At 48.8% G+C, this 21,626-nt stretch overlaps 1 protein-coding gene across 1 annotated transcript in view; it reads left to right on the forward strand.

Annotated features, from left to right (window-relative positions):
* ABHD1 (abhydrolase domain containing 1) overlaps nucleotides 1-17,199 on the forward strand; it is a 48,432-nt gene extending 31,233 nt beyond the window's left edge. The window contains exon 9 of the mRNA XM_082252495.1: nucleotides 16,863-17,199. Within this exon, the coding sequence (XP_082108621.1) occupies nucleotides 16,863-17,062 (200 nt within the window). The 3' untranslated portion in view covers nucleotides 17,063-17,199. The remainder of the gene's footprint in view (nucleotides 1-16,862) is intronic.
* Nucleotides 17,200-21,626: the final 4,427 nt, after the last annotated feature.

The following is a 21,626-nucleotide window of genomic DNA, read 5'->3' on the forward strand; positions in this document are numbered from 1 at the left end:
GCCTTTACATGCACATGGCCTTTAACCACTTTACCACCGGAGGATTTTGCTGTCTTACGTCTGGGCCACTTTTTGCAATTCGGTACTGTGCGACTTTAACTGACAATTGCGCGGTCGTGCAACGCCATACCCAAACAAAATTGTCCAAAATACAGGGCTTTTTTTCAGCGGGAACGCGGGGGAACGCAGTTCCGGCACCTCCAGTCTGAATATATGCAATGGCAAAGGGGTGCTGGGTCAGTGGGGTGAGCTGAAGGGCCCATTGATGCTGGCTGCTGGGGGATCTATTGTTGCTGGCGGGCATTTTGTTGTGGATGGGACTTTTTTTGCAGTGGAGGATTTATTGTTGCTTGGGGGAACTATTGTTGCTGGGGGGCTATTGTTGGGGGGGGGCCTAGTGTTGCAGGGTCAGATTTATTGGGGGGGGGGGTTGTTGCAGGGGAGGATTTATTGTTGCTGGGGGGCTAGTGTTGTTGGGGGGGGGTCTATTGTTGCTTATTGCAGGGGATCTATTTTACTGTTTTTTCTATTGTTGCAGGGGAAGATTTATTGCTGCTGGGGGGATCTTTTGTTGGGGGGGGGGTCTATTGTTGCTTATTGCAGGGGATCTATTTTACTGTTGTTTCTATTGTTGCAGGGGAAGATTTATTGCTGCTGGGGGGATCTTTTGTTGGGGGGGGGGGGGGTCTATTGTTGCGGATTGCAGGGGATCTATTTTACTGTTGTTTCTATTGTTGCAGGGGAAGATTTATTGCTGCTGGGGGGATCTTTTGTTGGGGGGGGGTCTATTGTTGCGGATTGCAGGGGATCTATTTTACTGTTGTTTCTATTGTTGCAGGGGAAGATTTATTGCTGCTGGGGGGATATTTTGTTGGGGGGGGGGTCTATTGTTGCGGATTGCAGGGGATCTATTTTACTGTTTTTTCTATTGTTGCAGGGGAAGATTTATTGCTGCTGGGGGGATCTTTTGTTGGGGGGGGGATCTATTGTTGCGGATTGCAGGGGATCTATTTTACTGTTTTTTCTATTGTTGCAGGGGAAGATTTATTGCTGCTGGGGGGATCTTTTGTTGGGGGGGGGTCTATTGTTGCGGATTGCAGGGGATCTATTTTACTGTTTTTTTCTATTGTTGCAGGGGAAGATTTATTGCTGCTGGGGGGATCTTTTGTTGGGGGGGGTCTATTGTTGCGGATTGCAGGGGATCTATTTTACTGTTGTTTCTATTGTTGCAGGGGAAGATTTATTGCTGCTGGGGGGATCTTTTGTTGGGGGGGGGTCTATTGTTGCGGATTGCAGGGGATCTATTTTACTGTTTTTTCTATTGTTGCAGGGGAAGATTTATTGCTGCTGGGGGGATCTTTTGTTGGGGGGGGGGATCTATTGTTGCGGATTGCAGGGGATCTATTTTACTGTTTTTTCTATTGTTGCAGGGGAAGATTTATTGCTGCTGGGGGGATCTTTTGTTGGGGGGGGGGGTCTATTGTTGCGGATTGCAGGGGATCTATTTTGCTGTTTTTTCTATTGTTGCAGGGGAAGATTTATTGCTGCTGGGGGGATCTTTTGTTGGGGGGGGGTCTATTGTTGCGGATTGCAGGGGATCTATTTTACTGTTTTTTTCTATTGTTGCAGGGGAAGATTTATTGCTGCTGGGGGGATCTTTTGTTGGGGAGGGGGGTCTATTGTTGCTTATTGCAGGGGATCTATTTTACTGTTTTTTTCTATTGTTGCAGGGGAATATTTATTGCTGCTGGGGGGATCTTTTGTTGGGGAGGGGGGGTCTAATGTTGCGGATTGCAGGGGATCTATTATACTGTTTTTTCTATTGTTGCAGGGGAAGATTTATTGCTGCTGGGGGGATCTTTTGTTGGGGGGGGGGGGCTATTGTTGCTGATTCCATGGGATCTATTATACTGCTTTTCTAGTTATCATTAACAAATTCCATACAAATTACCTAGAACCACAACATGATACTTGGTTCTGTATTCTCTAAAAGGGGGGTACTGGGAGGTGGGCAGAGGGTGTAACCAAAGGACAGCGCTCGGAGGTGGGTAGGGGATGGGGACAAGGGGTGACTCAGAAGAGGGGAGTACCTGCACCTATTCTCGGAGGAAAAAAAACCCTGCCAAAATGTCTTGATATGCGGACGCCTTAAAAGTTCCCTTTACTGGAACTAAGGGGCCAACCCAACCCCTCAAAAACAACCCCAAACCATAAAATCCCCTCCGCCAAATGATTTGGACCAGTGCACAAAGCAAGGTCCATAAAGACATGGATGAGCGAGTTTGGGGTGGAGGAACTTGACCAGCTTGAACAGGTTCCTGACCTCAACCCGATAGAACTCCTATGAGATGAATTAGAGCGGAGACTGCGAGCCAGGCCTTCTCATCCAACATCAGTGCCTGACCTCTTCTGGAAGAATGGTCAAACATTCCCATAGACACCCTCCCAAACCTTGTGGACAGCCTTCCCAGAAGAGTTGAAGCTGTTAAAGCTGCAAGGGGTGGGCCAACTCAATATAGAACCCTACAGACTAAGACTGGGATGCCATTAAAGTTCATGTGTGTGTAAAGGCAGGCGTCCCAATACTTTTGGTAATATAGTGTACATACTTTCCATTGTCCAAAGGGGGCACCACATATCACAGCATTCCTGTGCATAAAGACCGTCCATTGTCCATAGGAAGTACCAGATGTTATGGGCTTTCCACAGATGAAGACCCTCCATTATCCATAGATGGCACTGGATATCATGGCCTTTCTGCAGATACAGATCCTCTATTGTCCATAGGGGTACGGGATATCATGGGCTTCCCACAGATGAAGACCCTCTATTGTCCATAGATGGCACTAGATATCACGGCCTTTCTGCAGATAAAGACCTCCCATTGTTCATAGGAAGTGCCAGATATCATGGTCTTCCTGGGGGGTAAAGACCCTTCATTTTCCATTGCTGGCACCAGATATAATGGCCTTCCTGAGGGTTAAAGACCCTCCATTTTCCACAGCTGGCACCAGATATCATGGCCTTCCTGGGGGTAAAGACCCTCCATTGTCCATAGATGGCACCAGATATCATGCCCTTCCTGGGGGTAAAGACCCTCCATTGTCCATAGATGGCACCAGATATCATGCCCTTCGTGGGGGTAAAGACCCTCCATTGTCCATAGATAGCACCAGATATCATGCCCTTCCTGGGGGTAAAGACCCTCCATTGTCCATAGCTGGCACCAGATATCATACCCTTCCTGGGGGTAAAGGCCCTCCATTGTCCATAGATGGCACCAGATATCATGCCCTTCCTGGGGGTAAAGACCCTCCATTGTCCATAGATGGCACCAGATATCATGCCCTTCCTGGGGGTAAAGACCCTCCATTGTCCATAGATAGCACCAGATATCAAGCCCTTCCTGGGTGTAAAGACCCTCCATTGTCCATAGATGGCACCAGATATCATGCCCTTCCTGGGGGTAAAGACCCTCCATTGTCCATAGATGGCACCAGATATCATGCCCTTCCTGGGGGTAAAGACCCTCCATTGTCCATAGATGGCACAAGATATCATGCCCTTCCTGGGGGTAAAGACCCTCCATTGTCCATAGATGGCACAAGATATCATGCCCTTCCTGGGGCTAAAGACCCTCCATTGTCCATAGATGGCACCAGATATCATGCCCTTCCTGGGGCTAAAGACCCTCCATTGTCCATAGATGGCACCAGATATCATGCCCTTCTTGGGGGTAAAGACCCTCCATTGTCCATAGATAGCACCAGATAACATGCCCTTCCTGGGGGTAAAGACCCTCCATTGTCTATAGATGGCACCAGATATCATGCTCTTCCTGGGGGTAAAGACCCTCCATTGTCTATAGATGGCACCAGATATCATGCCCTTCCTGGGGGTAAAGACCCTCCATTGTCCATAGATGGCACCAGATATCATGCCCTTCCTGGGGGTAAAGACCCTCCATTGTCCATAGATGGCACAAGATATCATGCCCTTCCTGGGGCTAAAGACCCTCCATTGTCCATAGATGGCACCAGATATCATGCCCTTCTTGGGGGTAAAGAACCTCCATTGTCCATAGATGGCACCAGATATCATGCCCTTCTTGGGGGTAAAGACCCTCCATTGTCCATAGATGGCACCAGATATCATGCCCTTCCTGGGGGTAAAGACCCTCCATTGTCCATAGATGGCACAAGATATCATGCCCTTCCTGGGGCTAAAGACCCTCCATTGTCCATAGATGGCACCAGATATCATGCCCTTCTTGGGGGTAAAGAACCTCCATTGTCCATAGATGGCACCAGATATCATGCCCTTCTTGGGGGTAAAGACCCTCCATTGTCCATAGATAGCACCAGATAACATGCCCTTCCTGGGGGTAAAGACTCTCCATTGTCCATAGATGGCACCAGATATCATGCCCTTCCTGGGGGTAAAGACCCTCCATTGTCCATAGATAGCATCAGATATCATGCCCTTCCTGGGGGTAAAGACCCTCCATTGTCTATAGATGGCACCAGATATCATGCTCTTCCTGGGGGTAAAGACTCTCCATTGTCCATAGATGGCACCAGATATCATGCCCTTCCTGGGGGTAAAGACCCTCCATTGTCCATAGATAGCATCAGATATCATGCCCTTCCTGGGGGTAAAGACCCTCCATTGTCCATAGCTGGCACCAGATATCATGCCCTTCCTGGGGGTAAAGACCCTCCATTGTCCATAGATGGCACCAGATATCATGCCCTTCTTGGGGGTAAAGACCCTCCATTGTCCATAGCTGGCACCAGATATCATACCCTTCCTGGGGGTAAAGACCCTCCTGTGTATATAGGTAATGCCGGATATCATGGACTTTCCACAGATAAAGACCTTCCATTGTCTATAGGGGGAACTAGATATCATGATCTTGTATATTGCCCTCATCACCCCAAGGAAGCTGTTGTCCACAGTGGGAAGTCACATATCATAGCCTTCCCGAGGATAAAGACCCTCCAATGTCCATAGAAGGGTGCCAGAAATTATGAACCTCCGACGAATACAGACCCTCCATTATTCATAGGGGGTGCCTGAAATTATGGACTTCTCACTAAAAAAGACTCTCCATTGTCCATGGGGCACCAGATATCATGTTCTCCTGTAGATCCAGATCTTTTCTTGATGAACAAACAACCACTCCATCGCTCAAATGACAGTAATCAGATTAAGGTTTGTAACTCTGTGAAGTCTGTGCTTCTTCTATCTAGAGCATGGATGTCCAACCTTTTGGCTTCTCTGGGCCACATTGAGTGTAGAGAAATTTTCTCGGGCCGCATATAAAATATATACCATAGTTAAGATATATAAGTAATAAAATGCCGCTGCGCCCTTCCCACGCCACCGTACCCCGCACTAATTTAAATCGGCGTTCCGGCCACAGAATCGTTTTTTTTTTTATCAATACCTCCCAAACTGTCACCCCCCTCCCTTCATACATCAACTAATCCTGTTTTTTACAGTACAATAATCGATTGGCAATTAGAAAATCTTACTTTATAAAAAGTCTCCTGAGCGCCGTCATCTTTGTCTTGGTTCCCCCTGAAGCCGCTGTGTTAATGAATGCCCTGCTTCCTGGTTCGAGAAGGAGAGGGGCCGGTGAATGCAGCGCGAAATCTCGCGCATGCCCAGTACTATGCGATCGGCATAGTATAGGGATGCCTATCATCGCGTTATTTCCTGTTTGGAAATAACACGATGAGAGGAGTGGCCGGCCGCCTACGTCACTGCCCATTGCATCCTGGGAGCGACGAGTAAGAGCTCCCAGGACGCATTGCGGGACAGGAAGTGACGACGCGGGCCGCGGCCGAGGAAGGAGGAAGTGGATGTAAAGGTGAGTATATTATCCTCTGTAATAAGGTAAGTTTAAAAAAAAAAAAGCCGGGAATATCCAATTCTAGCTCAGGTAAGAATAAGGAAGCGGATGCCATAAAATGTAAAGGCATGATTTTGTGGCCGGAACTCCGCTTTAACACAACTAGAGGATGATCAAATGAAATGGAATCAGTATACAGAGGTTTACTTCTTCTGAGAGATATTAAAGGAACACTCTAACCACCATGACCACTTCAGTGATTTGAAGTGGTCATGGTGGGTAGGAGTCAGAAACACTGCACATGCTCGCCTTCCCCCCCCCGGCCTCTGCCTACCGTTAGTTGAAAGCCGCTGTGGCCATGCCCCCGACCCAACTACTTTCCTCCCCAGCAAAAAAAACAATTGTCAGGGGGCAGTGGGCCGCATTACCTGGGGTTCCGGGCCGCATGTGGCCCCCGGGCCGCAGGTTAGACAAGCCTGTTCTAGAGCAATACAAATAATGCAACCCTTCTCAGACTGGGGAATCCAAAATGGAACAACAAAGAAACACACACAAGGGGGCGCCAACGCCTAGTGCATTACCCAAGATTTATTAGTAGAAAAAAATAAAATGCCAAATGAAAACTCACAGACGACGGAAGTAACAAGCATAACAAGTCCATTCTGGTGGCAACTGGTGTTCCCCCTCCTAATAAATGAAAAGCACCCCATTAGGAGGAGAACACCAGTCGGCCACAGCTCTCAGGAAGGAATGAGTCCCCAAAAAAGGCGTCAGCTTGACGAAACTGTTATGTATTAGTCAGGTCACTCAATGCCACACTGGTCAATGAATGGACTTGTTATGCTTGTTACTTCCGTCGTCTGTGAGTATCCATTTGGCTTTTTGGTTTCCTGTACAAATAAATCTTGGGTAATGCACTAGGCGTTTGCACCCTCCTGTGTGTGTTTCTTTACAGATCCTTCCTTGTCCATAGGGGGCACAAAATATCCTGACCCCGTATGTTGAGCCATAACACCTCCCAAATGCCCTCAAAACCCCAAGGAAGTCATGGTGCTAAATATCATGGCCTTCCCATTAATACTACACCATCCATTGTACATAGAGGGTACTAGATATCATGACACCGTATACTGAGCCATAATGCCCAATCAACACCAGGGGGTGTTAATTGCCCCCCAACACCCCCTGGAAGCTATTGTCCAAAGCAGGCACCAGATATCATGGCCTTCCAGCAAATACAGACCATTTACTGTCCATATGGCCACTGGATATCATGGTCTTCCCACAGATAAAGACCCTCTATTTTCCATAGGGGGCACTATCTATAATGACCCCATATTTTGAGTCATACCATCTCCAGATTGCCCCAACACCTCAAGGAAACCATTGCCCATAGGTGGGCATTCATTCATTTCAATGAGCTGCTCTACACTCTAGAAATGCGGAAAAGAAGTCTCTGACCCTTTTATAAAATCGCTCCTCATCAAAATGCGTGGTGCCGCGGCACCACACCTTACATTGCTCACACCATCTTCCTTACGAAAAAACTGCTTCCCACCCTGCCAAACTGTGTGCTACCTCTTAATTTTGCAGAATACTCCACAAAACTGCCTGCAACACCCGCCAACATCATCCCCAAGAAGCCATTGCCCATAGGGGGCACCAGATAACACGGCCTTTCTGCAGATACAGACCCTCCATTGTCCATAGGGGGCACTAGATATCAAAGTCCCATATACTGAGCCGTAACAATTCTTGACTACCCAAAATACCCTAGGGGTGACACACAGTGGTGTATTTAGGTTTTCTGCTGCCCTAGGCCTGACTAAACTTGGGCACCCCCTAATTTAAATATGACCCACCCCTTCCTGTAAAGGCCACACCCCTTACTGTTTTATGACCCGCTTTGTCATCTGTAAACCACAACCACAGACTATCAGTGCCTATCAGTGCAGCCTCATCAGTGCCCATGCGGTCTGTCCGAATGTCCTCACCGGTATTATCATACCCACAGGTAGCAGTGTCACCACTTTATGGGGGTGCCAGACTGATTTGCCTCCTGGACCCTGCCTTCCAGCCCAATTCACCCCTTAAGACTGGCACTATACTTAAAGTGTAGCGCAAGCCAGTGAGGACCTTTTTCGTGCAGGAGCCGGGGAAGGCTGTTTTTTTTTTTTTTTTTCGGGGTGCTGCTTTTTTGCTGCCCCCCTGCAAAGTGCCGCCCTAGGCCTGGGCCTTGTTGGCCTAGGCCAAGATACAGCACTGGTGACACATTCACAGCTGCCATAGATCCAAAGGGAGTTTTGTAGCCTCACTTAGGCTTGCCAGGACAAGATGAACTCTGCCTTGTACCGGTTATTGTTTTTGGAGTGTATGCCCACCAGAAACCTTTGTTCTTAGTTTTGGATGGGGTGGGAAAGGGTTAGAACCCCTGTCTGATTTTTACTGCTGTCTAGGGCCCCATGATTTACCCTCACTTCCTGCTTTGGTGACAACATTTTACCAGACAGGAAATTAATGGAACTCTTCAACAGGGAGTAAGGGACACAGACACCTCCAGCTTGAGGTGTTGTTTCAGGAGGACCATTAACAGCTCTGTCTGCTCTCATCTCTGTATGTGAAGGATTTCTATAAAATTCAGATTTAATTTTGTTTTTTTAACTGGTTTTATTGAGTATGCACAGTAAACATAGGCACGTGTACATTCGCAGGACAATCACACAAAAGCAGCAAACGTAATATAGGTTAATATTATTAGTACATACAGGTGATATCATTCTTTGGTGGAGGGTATAGTGGATGGAGTAGCTCACCCCTGTCATATATGGCACCCCTGGTGGTGTGGACAGTAAGTGGTGTTCTCCTTTTCTCAGCCTTTCAGGTACACTGGGCTATGCAAAGCTCCTCTGAGGGTGAGGAGTGTATAGCGAACAATGGATAGATAAGGGGGGAGTAGCAGGGTAGCTCCCCCTATGGTAGATACAGAGCTCCTTTGAGGGTGAGGAGGGTATAGCGGATAATGGACAGATGAGGGTGGAGTGGCGGAGTAGATCCCCCTATGGTATATGCAGAGCTCCTCTGAGGATGAGGAGGGTATAGCAAATGATTGACAGACGAGGGTGGAGTAGCGGGGTAGCTCCCCCTATGGTACTTGCAGAGCTCCTCTGAGGGTGAGGAGGGTATAGCGGGCAATGGACAGATGAGGGTGGGGTAGCTCCCCCTATGGTGCTTGCAGAGCTTCTCTGAGGGTAGAGAGGATATAGCAGACAATGGACTAATGAGGGTGGTGTAGAGGAGTAGCTCCCCCTATGGTACATGCAGAGCTCCGCTGAGGATGAGGAGGGTATAGCGAATGATGGACAGATGAGGGGTGGAGAAGCTCTCCCTATGGTACTTGCAGAGCTCCCCAGAGGGTGAGGAGGGTATAGCGAGCAATGGACAGATGAGGGTGGGGTAGCTCCCCCTATGGTGCTTGCAGAGCTCCTCTGAAGGTGGAGAGGATATAGCAGACAATGGACTAACGAGGATAAAGAAGCGGAGTAGCTCTGGCTATGGTACATGCAGAGCTCCAATTAGGATGAAGAGGGTATAGCAGGCAATGGACAGATGAGGGTGGAGTAGAGGGGTAGCTCCCCCTATGGTACATGCAGAGCTCCTCTGAGGATGAGGAGGGTATAAGGAATGATGGACAGATGAGGGGTGGAGTAGTGGAGTAACTCCCCCTATGGTACTTGCAGAGCTCCTCTGAGGGTGATGTGGGTATAGCGGGCAATAGATAGAGGAGGGTGGGGTAGCCCCCCCTATGGTACTTGCAGAGCTCCTCCGAGGGTAGAAAGTATATAGCAGACCATAGACTAATGAGGATGGAGAAGCGGAATAGCTCTGGCTATGGTACATGCAGAGCTCCAATGAGGACAAAGAGGGTATAGAAGGCGATGGACAGATGACGGTGGAGTAGCAAGGTAGCTCCCCCTGTGATACATGCAGAGCTCCTCTGAGAATGAGGAGGGTATAGCGGGCAATGGAACGATGAGGGGTGGAGTAACTCCCACTATGGTACTTGCAGAGCTCCTCTGAGGGTGAGGGGGGTATAGCGGGCAAAGGACAGATGAGGATGGAGAAGCGGAGTAGCTCCCCTTATAGTAAATGCAGAGCTCTTCTGAGGATGAGGATGGTATAGTGGACAATAGACAAATGATGGTGGAGTAGTGGAGTAGTTCCCCCTATGGTACATGCAGAACTCCTCTGAGGATGGAAAGAGTATAGCTGACAATTGAAGAATGAGGATGGAGAAGCGGAGTAGTTCCTCCTATGGTACATGCAGAGCTCTTCTGAGGGTGAGGAGGGTATAGCGGACAATGGACATATGAGGGTGGAGCAGCAGAGTAGTTCCCCCTATAGTACATGCAGAGCTCCTCTGAGGATGGAAAGAGTATAGCAGACAATGGACTAATGAGGATGGAGAAGCGGAGTAGTTCCTTCTATGGTACTTGCAGAGCTCCTCTGAGGGTGAGGAGGGTATAGCGGACAATGGACATATGAGGGTGGAGCAGCAGAGTAGTTCCCCCTATAGTACATGCAGAGCTCCTCTGAGGATGGAAAGAGTATAGCAGACAATGGACTAATGAGGATGGAGAAGCGGAGTAGTTCCTTCTATGGTACTTGCAGAGCTCCTCTGAGGGTGAGGGGGGTATAGCGGGCAATGGACAGATGAGGGTGGAGCAGCAGAGTAGTTCCCCCTATGGTACATGCAGAGCTCCTCTGAGGATGGAAAGAGTATAGCAGACAATGGACTAATGAGGATGGAGAAGCGGAGTAGTTCCTCCTATGGTACATGCAGAGCTCTTCTGAGGGTGAGGAGGGTATAGCGGACAACGGACATATGAGGGTGGAGCAGCAGAGTAGCTCACCCTATAGTACATGCAGAGCTCTTCTGAGGGTGAGGGGGGTATAGCAGACAATGGACATATGAGGGTGGAGTAGCAGAGCAGCTCCCCCTATAGTACACGCAGAGCTCTTCTGAGGATGAGGAGGGTATAGCGGACAATGGACAAATGAGGATGGAGTAGTTCCCCCTATGGTACATGCAGAGCTCCTCTGAGGGTGGAAAGGGTATAACAGACAATATATTAATAAGGAATAAGGAGTAGTTCTTCCCCCCGCCTTAGCCGCCTGTGGTAAATGACACCCCTGTGGTGTGGACAGTAAGTGGTATTCTTTTCTATATCTGGCTCTGGGGTACATTGGGTTGTGAGGAGATCCTCTGAGGGTGTGGAGGGTATAGCAAACAATGCACGGATGAGGGTGGAGTAACTCCACCCTATGGTATATGGAACCCGGTGGTGTAGAGAGTAAAGGCGCTTTTCCACTGCATGGAACCGAACGGTTCGGCTCGCTTTTGGGCTTTTCCACTGCTGGTACCACATGGTATGGTGTAGGAACGGTTCGGTACGGTGGCGTTTTCCACTGCATGGAACCGAACGGTACGGCTCTCAAAAACAGTACCACCTCGATTGTGGTTCCAAGAGGTACCATACCCGGTACCATATCCCACAATCCTTTGCATGCAGTCACTACTAGCCACTGATTGGTCAGAGAATCCCACCCACCCCGTTGTTATCCCACCCACTTAACTTTAGTACTACTTTAGTGGAAAAGCAAACCATACAGTACCGAACCGTTCCAACACCGTACCATGCGGTACCAGCAGTGGAAAAGCAAACCGGGCCAAGCAGGGCCGAGTAGAGCTAAGCCGGTACTTGCAGTGGAAAAGTGCCAAGCGGTGCTTTTCTTTATCCTTGGCTCTGGGGCACATTGGGTTATGAGGAGCTCCCCTGAGGATGAGGAGGGTATAGCGGACACTGGATTGGATGAGGGTAGAGTTGCTCCCACTATGGTTTCTCTGAAGTTCCTCTGAGGATGAAGAGGGTATAGCGGACAATGAACAGATGGGGGTGAAGTAGCTCTATCCTGTTATGTGGCTCCCCTGGTGGTGCTGGGCTTGGATTGGCAGGGTTACTCCAGTCTATATAATGCTGGAAGCTTGCTGGGAGTGCTCTGATCTCTACCTGTCAGAGCGCTCCAGGGTTCTGTGGTCAAGTGGCCTCGGGGAGGAGATTGGACGGTACATACATACAGCAGTGGGTCCTGCTTCTCAGTCCAATAGAACAGAATTACAGTATGTGTTCATCTATTGACAGGGTTACTTTAAGGGAAACATGAATTGAGATATGGAAGCCATCATTGCTGAACTTCTGAAAATGAAAATTGACTGGATGCAGTACTTTGAGACTCTAACCTGGAATGGGTGCGATTTGAGTTCATTCTGACTTCACTTGCCCCATACCTGTTAGCCCAGACACATGCCATTTTCAGGAGTAGGTCAGCAATTAAATTCTAAATTTCTCAGTGCCCATTTCAGATAGGCCCTGTAGAAATCCCACCTTGGGTCTCCTCTGTCTGCTGTAGGCTTCATTCCTTTTTCTGTGTTTGAGGACGATAAGGAGATGTCCCCGTGGGGAACTAAGAGCACACAGAGAGAAATCAGCAAGCGGGGTATTTTGGCGGACATAGAGGCTCCCCATTTTCTTTGTGGACACTTTGCTGTACTTGTGTGGACTCAAAACTCCTGCCAGGCCTCCAGGACTTTCCCCTCTGTCCACCTTGACCAAGAGCCTCCTTCCAGTGCAGCTCTGTCCTCCTTACCTGTCACCCTTTCTGTGTGCAGTTAACTACTGGATGTACCTGATGCTAAGGCCAGGTCAACCCAGACCTCCACTTCTCCCAGGAGTTGGTGATCTTCTTCTGTAAAGATTCTGCCAGTCCCTCTCTCTGCCCAGCATCCTGCTTGGATCTCCCTTTGCCAAGTCAACTCATTCAGCTGTTGGCTGGCTACAGAGTCCTTAAATGCTTGCATTGTCCTCTTGCTGTGCCATATTGCTACCCTGTTATCCTGCTGCTTACACTTGCTGGGGCCAGATTGATGTACAGGGACTCTGGGATGATTCCTTGCTGTGCTCCATAAACCTACTGTTGTCCCTCCTTGTTACCTCTGGATTTACTCCTCGTCGTTGCACCGTTTTTCCATCCCGTGATCATGAGAAGTCTCCCTGGCTGTACCCTATTGGTATCTAACTCGCTTTTATCTACCAAAATACCCTAATAATCACCATGCATGTTGTGTCCTATGTGATACACCTCTGCGTGCTCTCTCTCTCTGAGCTCCTGGTTTGTCACAGTCCCCTTCCATTGAAAGTTACAGTTTGACAGTACTGGCCGGCGGCTTGTCAAAGCTTCAGACATGGTTAAACGTTTGCGAAGACATCCCAAGAAAAGCTAGTTTGAGCATTCCTCAGATGTCCTTGGGCATAAGCTCCACAAATGTCCTGTATATCCATATGAATAAACTTCTGCTACAATATCCCAGGAGGAGCCATTGTGAGTGTCCCTCAGATGTAATTGAGGGAAGCCCCAACAATGTCCTTTCTATCTGTATGAATGAACTTCTGCTAGGACATCCCAGGAAGAGCCAGTGGGAGCGTTCCTCTGATGCCCTTGTGGGAAACTCCACCAATGTCCTTTCTATCTGTATAGATAAACTTCTGCTAGGACATCCCAGGAAGAGCCAGTGGGAGCTTTCCTCTGATGCCCTTGTGGGGAACTTCACCAATGTCCTTTCTATCTGTATAGATAAACTTCTGCTAGGACATCCCAGGAAGAGCCAGTGGGAGCTTTCCTCTGATGCCCTTGTGGGAAACTCCACCAATGTCCTTTCTATCTGTATAAACTTCTGCTAGGATGTCCCAGGAAGAGCCAGTGGGAGCTTTCCTCTGATGCCTTTGTGGGAAACTCCACCAATGTCCTTTCTTTCTGTATAGATAAACTTCTGCTAGGACATCCCAGGAAGAGCCAGTGGGAGCTTTCCTCTGATGCCCTTGTGGGAAACTCCACCAATGTCCTTTCTATAAGTATAGATAAACTTCTGCTAGGATGTCCCAGAAGGAGCCATTGTGAGTGTCCCTCAGATGTAATTGAGGGAAGCTCCAACAATGTCCTTTCTATCTGTATAGATAAACTTCTGCTAGGACATCCCAGGAAGAGCCAGTGGGAGCTTTCCTCTGATGCCCTTGTGGGAAACTCCACCAATGTCCTTTCTATCTGTATAGATAAACTTCTGCTAGGACATCCCAGGAAGAGCCAGTCGGAGCTTTCCTCTGATGCCCTTGTGGGAAACTCCACCAATGTCCTTTCTATCTGTATAGATAAACTTCTGCTAGGACATCCCAGGAAGAGCCAGTGGGAGCTTTCCTCTGATGCCCTTGTGGGAAACTCCACCAATGTCCTTTCTATCTGTATAGATAAACTTCTGCTAGGACATCCCAGGAAGAGCCAGTGGGAGCTTTCCTCAGATGCCCTTGTGGGAAACTCCACCAATGTCCTTTCTATCTGTATAGATAAACTTCTGCTAGGATGTCCCAGAAGGAGCCATTGTGAGTGTCCCTCAGATGTAATTGAGGGAAGCTCCAACAATGTCCTTTCTATCTGTATAGATAAACTTCTTCTAGGACATCCCAGGAAGAGCCAGTGGGAGCTTTCCTCTGATGCCCTTGTGGGAAACTCCACCAATGTCCTTTCTATCTGTATAAATTTCTGCTGGGACATCCCAGGAAGAGCCATTGTGAGCAATCCTCATAAGACTTTGGTGGAGGGTCCACAACTGTCCTGTCTAGCCATATGAATGAACTTCTGCTAGGACATCCTAGGAAGAGCCAATTTGAGCATTCCTTACATGTCCTTGATGGAAGCTCCAGCAGTGTCCTACCTGCAAGGATAAACTTCTGCTAGGACATGCCAGGAAGAGCAAATTCCTTAGATGTGATTAGGGCAAAGCTCCACAAATGTCATGTATGTCTGTATAAACTTCTGCTAGGACATCCCAAAGGTAGTGGGATCGTTCCTCAGATGTTCAGGAAGGAAATTCCACAAATGTCCTGTCTATCCATATGGATAAACTTCTGTTTGGACGTTCCAGGAAGACCAGTGTGAGCGTTCCTTGGATGTCCTTCAGGGAAGCTCCACAAATGCTCCTTCTAACCGTATGGATAAATGTCTTCTAGGATGTGCCAGGAAAAGCTAGTGTGAGCATCCCTCGGATGTCCTTGAAGGAAGTGCCTCAAATGTCTTATCTGTATGGCTAAACTTCTGCAAGGACATCCCAGGAAGAGCCAGTAGCATTCCAGATTCCAAGTAGAATATTTCTGTTGGGCTGAATTCCCAGTTGAGATGGTCTGGGTAGGTGACATGATCCCATAGTTCATGGATTTCCATAGATTTTCTGGTCTTAGCTGTCACCCACGACCTCTGTTTTGTATCACTCTCCTATGTTTCTGGTCTCATCTTGTCTCTCCTGCTCACTCACGTCTCTCTTCCCCATATTCCTTGTCTCATCTCTTTCTCACCCATGTTCTTTTTATCCATCTCATCTCTCACTTTCATAAATGGCCTCTGTCTTATCTCTCCCTCACCCATGTTCTCCGTCTCATCTCGCTCACCTAATTTTTTTTCTGCCTCATTCTTTTTCTCACCCATGCCCTCTGTCTTGTTTCTCTCTCTCTCTACCCCATGTTCTCTGTCTTGTCTCTCTTTCTCACCCATGTTCTCTGTCTCGTCTCTCTTTCACCAATGTTTTTTGTCTTCTCTCTTTCTCACCCATGTTCCCTGTCTCATCTCTCTCACCCATGATCTCCATCTTATTTCTTGCTCACCCATGTTCTCTGTCTTGTCTTCCACTTACCCATGTTCTCCATTTTAGCTCTCGTACCCTCTGTCTGGTCACCTTTTCTCGTCTCTCTACCCCAAGTCCCTTGTCCATTTCGCACTCATGTTCTCTGTCTTATCTCTCTCACCCATGATCTCCATCTTATTTCTTGCTCACCCATGTTCTCTGTCTTCCACTTACCCATGTTTTCCATTTTAGCTCTCTTACCCTCTGTCTTGTCACCTTTTCTCGTCTCTCTACCCCAAGTCCCTTGTCCGTTTCTCACCCATGTTCCCTGTCTCGTCTCTCTTTCTCACCCACGTTCTCTGTCTAGTCTCTCTCCCTACCCCCACGTTCCCCATCTCTGCTCTCTCTCACCCATGATCTCCATCTTGTTTATTGCTCACCCATGATATCAGTCTCATCTCTCTCTCTACCCAATGTTCTCTGTTTCATCTCTCTTACTCTCTTGTCACTTTTTCTCTTCTCTCTCTACCCCATGTTCATTGTCTCTTCTTGCACTCACCCATGTTCTCTGTCTCATCTCTCTCACCCACGTTCCCTGTCGTCTCTCTCACCCATGATCTCCATCTTATTTCTTGCTCACCCATGTTCTCTGTCTTGTCTTCCACTTACCCATGTTCTCCATTTTAGCTCTCGTACCCTCGGTCTTGTCACCTTTTCTTGTCTCTCTACCCCAAGTCCCTTGTCCGTTTCTCACCCATGTTCCCTGTCTCGTCTCTCTTTCTCACCCACGTTCTCTGTCTAGTCTCTCTCCCTACCCCCACGTTCCCCATCTCTGCTCTCTCTCACCCATGATCTCCATCTTGTTTATTGCTCACCCATGATATCAGTCTCATCTCTCTCTCTACCCAATGTTCTCTGTTTCATCTCTCTTACTCTCTTGTCACTTTTTCTCTTCTCTCTCTACCCCATGTTCATTGTCTCTTCTTGCACTCACCCATGTTCTCTGTCTCATCTCTCTCACCCATGTTCTCCGTTTCATTGCTCTTATTCTCTGTCTTGTCACTTTTTCTTGTCTCTCTCTCCCCTATGTTCCTTGCCTTTTCTCTCTATTACTCATGTTCTCTATATCCATCTCATCTCTTGATTTCACACATGACTTCTCTCATCCATGTTCTGTCTCATCTCTCTCAACATATTTTTTTCTGCCTCATCCCTCTATCACCCATGTTCTCCATCTTGTCTATCTCTCACCCATGGTCTCTGTCTTGTCTCTCATTGCAGCCATTCCAGTCAACGAGGCCTTGGCTAACCCTAATGTGGCTCTCCTGATCACCGCTCATGGTGGACATATCGGTTTCCTGGAGGGTCCCTTCCCCAATCACCAGAGATACATGGACCGCATCTTCAGTCAATTTATGGGGGCTGTGCTTGGTCACAGTGAAGAGCTGAAGGAAGCTACTGCCTATGAACCTGTCTCTTGATGCTGGCTCTCTGCCTGGAGCTAGCTGGGCATGATTTAAATGGAGGTATACCAGTCTTTCTACCATCCAGTCCTCCTGCACTGTAATGACGTTTTTTTTCTATCCTGATACCTCAATAAATTAGATTTACTATACAACGCTAATGCATGTGATTCTATGGTTTGTTTTACAACTGCAGTACATGAGCAGAATAATATTATTTTGGGAAGCCCACCCTTTGTTTCAGGGCCCCAGAAAGATACTCACTAGTCCCCACCATCCATTGATCATCAAGCTTCAGTTTTGAGGCCACAAAACACATCAGCTCTGGGATGGTGCAATCCTTTCCTTAAACTAGCAGCGTATTCCTGGGTGTCCTGACCCTAATTAGGTTCAACCCTTCACTTAGCTAGCAGGGGATTCCTGGGTGTCCCAACCCTGTCTAGGTGCAACAACCCTTCCCCTAACCAGAGGGGGGATTCCTGGGTATCGAAGCCCTGACTATGTGCAACCCTTCCCATTACCAGAGGGGGGATTCCTGGGTGTCCCAACCCTGTCTAGGTGCAGCCTTACACCAAACCAGAGGAAGGATTCCTGGATGTCCCAACCCTGACTGGGTGCAACCCTTCCCATTACCAGAGGGGGGATTCCTGGGTGCCTCAACCCTGACTATGTGCAACCCTTCCCATTACCAGAGGGGGGGGATTCCTGGGTGTCCCAACCCTGTCTAGGTGCAACCTTACACCAAACCAGAGGAAGGATTCCTGGGTGTCCCAACCCTGACTGGGTGCAACCCTTCCCATTACCAGAGGGGGGGGGTTCCTGGGTGCCTCAACCCTGACTAGGTGCAACCCTTCCCATTACCAGAGGGGGGGGGGGATTCCGGGTGCCCCAACCCTGTCTAGGTGCAACCTTACCCCTAACCAGAGGAGGAATTCCTGGGTGCCCCAACCCTGACTAGGTGCAACCCTTCCTATTACCAGACGGGGGGGGGGATTCCTGAGTGCCCCAACCCTGTCTAGGTGCAACCTTACCCCTAACCAGAGGGATTCCCGGGTGTCCCAACCCTGACTAGGTGCAACCCTTCCTATTACCAAAGTGGGGGGGGAGGGGGATTCCTGGGTGCCCCAACCCTGACTAGGTGCAACCCTTCCAATTACCAGAGGGGGGGATTCCTGGGTGCCCCAACCCTGTCTAGGTGCAAACTTACCCCTAACCAGAGAAGGAATTCCTGGGTGTCCCAACCCTGACTAGGTGCAACCCTTCCAATTACCGGTGGGGGGGGGGTCGTTCCTGGGTGCCCCAACCCTGACTAGGTGCAACCCTTCCTATTACCAGACGGGGGGATTCCTGAGTGCCCCAACCCTGTCTAGGTGCAACCTTACCACTAACCAGAGGAGGGATTCCTGGATGTCCTGACCCTGAATAGGTGCAACCTTTCCTATTACCAGAAGGGGGGGGGGGGGTATTCCTGGGTGTTCCAACCCTGACTAGATGCAACCTTACCACTAACCAGAGGAGGGATCCCTGGGTGTCCCAACCCTGACTAGGTGCAGCCCTTCCCATTACTAGAGGGGGGATTTCTGGGTCTCCCAACTCTGACTAAAGCCTGTTTTGGGGGTTACAGAGAGATATGCTATCGGGAATTGTGTCTTTGGGGGTCCCAGAATACTAGCCAGTTAACTCACCAGCTGTAGTCATTCCAGCCTTAGGTTAAAGTGGACCTGCCATAACATATATTCTTTACACAATATGGAGCATGCAGATAGGTTAGCGTAACATTATTATGTATTATTACCTTAAACAGAAATCCAAATAAGCACCCTGAGAAACGCTTCATCTGCTTTTCTCTACAGAATGACTGCACCATATTTGTTCAGGCATCATCCAGGGTCACCATTTGCTTCCTGGACTGAGTTGCCAGCTCAGAGATGACAGTCATGTAAATCCTGGTGCTTGTGCAGTTCTTCGCTATGTTCCCAAATGACTGGCACAAATCAGCCCCTGCTTCAGCCTCTCACTTTGTGCCTTGCTACAAAGTTACAATGTTGTCGTCTGATCATTGGGAGATTGAGGAAATGCCTCTTCCTGCCTGCAGCAGACTAATGACATCATCTCAACCTAAGCAAAGAGTAATTGACTACTGCCCCCTTTTCAGGCTATAGGGTATGCAATGAGCAGAGGTCTGCAGCAGCACGCAGTGTACATGACCTGATATTAAGTCTACTTAGTCTGTATTGGAAACAGCCCTCTGCCCTTCACCTTACTGACTGAGGCCAACGGTGCACAACTACCCACAGGTCAGTGCCAGTTTTGGGCAGACCCTCTGCTCTCACGTGTGTATGGGAGAACCTCAACATATGTAACCCCTCCCACTTCTGGTCACATGACTGTCCGTATACACGTCCTGATACATGAACGGTCATCAGGGCAGCAATGAACTACCACTCAGCAACTACATCTTACCTTACTGTACTGGGTTGGTTCCTTTGGATAGTTGCTATGTTGCAGCATATAAAATGTACTATGAATACAGAGGAGGCACTGGTAACGTTTATAAAAACTCCCTTTATTAGTCTCCAGACCAGGCCCATCACCCAGACATATCACTATACGCCCTGGGGGCAAAAGGAGACTGCAGACCCAATATTTGGTCACAGTGTTATACATTGGGGGTAGGCAGAGGTGACAGCAGGCCCATTACCTCCACACATCACTACATGCCCTGGGGCTAAATGAAACAGTGGGCCTATCATTCATAACGTTATACGCCCAGGGTGGGTAAAGGAGACAGCCGGCCTGTCGCTTGGACACATCACTATATGCCATGGAGCAAAAAGGTGACAGAGGGCCTATCCTCTGCCTATAATGTTCTAAGCCCTGGGTGGGCAGAGGTGACAGCGAGCCCAATGCCCAAACACGTTACTATTGGCTCTGGGGGCAAAAGGTGACAGCTGACCCATCACCCGGACACATTACTTTATGCCCTGGGGCAAAAGGTGACTTCCCACCCCAAATGAATAAACCCTGTGTCTGGGTGATGGGTTAGCGGTCACCTTTTGCCCCAGGGCATATAGCCATATGTCTAGGTGGCAGGCCGTTGTATGCTTTGCCCACCTTGAATGTATTACCCTGTGTTTAAATGATGGGTCAGCTTTGGAGACAATGGACCCACACACATCACAATACGACCTGGGGCAAAAGGTGAAAGCTGGGCCCATCATCTGCACTTAATGTTATATGTCGGGGAACAGTAATGCAATGGAGACAGCAGGCCCATCACCCCGACATATTACTATGAGCCCCAGGGGCAAAGGTGATTACCCAGACACATTACTATATGCCCTGGGGCAAAAGGTGGAAGTGGGCCATCATCCAGACACAGGGTTATACATTTGGGGTGGGCAGAGGGGACAGCAGGTGCATCACCTGGACATATTCCTATACATCCTGGGGTAAAAAGGTGACAACGGGCCCATCAGCCATACATACTGCTTTATGTCCTAGGTGGGAAAAAGAGACAACAGGCCCAACACCATGCATGCCAGGGGCAAAAGGTGACAGCTGGCCCATTACTATATGCCCTGGGGCAAAAGGTGAAAGTGGGCCAATTATCTGGACACAGGGTTATACATTTGGGGTGGCCAGAGGTCACATCATGCTCATCACCTGGGCATAATCCTGTACACTCTGGGGTAAAAGGTGATAGAGGACCCATCGTTCATACATAATGCTATACTATACTAGGTGGGCAAAGGAGATAACAAGCCCATCACCCAGACACATCTCTATATGCCCTGGGGGCAAAAGGTGACAGCTGGTCCATCGCCTGGACACAGGGCTACACATTCTGGGTGAGCAGAGGTGACAGTGGGCCCACCACTAAAATATATTACTATACGCCCTTGGGGCAAAAAAGTTAAAGCGGGCCCATCATCTGGACACAGGATTAAACATTTAGGGTCGGCAGAGTTGACAGCAGGCTCATTACTCAGACACAGCCTTTTACATTCTGGGTGGACAGAGCTGACCATGGGCCCACCACCTGAAGATGATCCTATAGACCCTGGGGGCAGAGGGGGCCCATTACTCAAACATGCCGCTGTACAACCTGAGGGGGTCAGTCTGGGGGACCAGAGGGAGTCTGGTAACAAAAACTGGCAGTGGCTCATACCAGGCAAAACATGGCGGTCATTTTACTTCTGGGTAGTCAGAGGCCTTCTCCTGTCCACAGGAAAGGTGGAGCACAAATCGCAGTCATGTGACATAAGGAGATGAGCTGCCTTCCACCCTGGTGCAATCATCAAGCTTCCAGTCATGTGCCCGGGGTCAGAGGTCAGGGGCCATAAATAACAGGATGAGGTCCGCTATGTTAACCATGAAATGTAAATTAGGGTGGCAGTTAAGAATTGGGAGAAAGCCAGAACATTAATATCGTCCTCAATTTAAAAGCCAGATCTCTGGGGGGGGGGGCGGAGGGGGCGAGGAATGAAGATGGAGGGTGATTGGTGGAAGTCTCAGATTGGAACCTCTCCCCCATGCGCTCTATGGAGAAACGGCCCCACTTATCGCTCCACCACAAAGT

Source organism: Pelophylax lessonae (assembly GCF_965119305.1).
Source record: "Pelophylax lessonae genome assembly, chromosome: 3".
In the NCBI taxonomy this organism is placed as follows: Eukaryota; Metazoa; Chordata; class Amphibia; order Anura; family Ranidae; genus Pelophylax; species Pelophylax lessonae.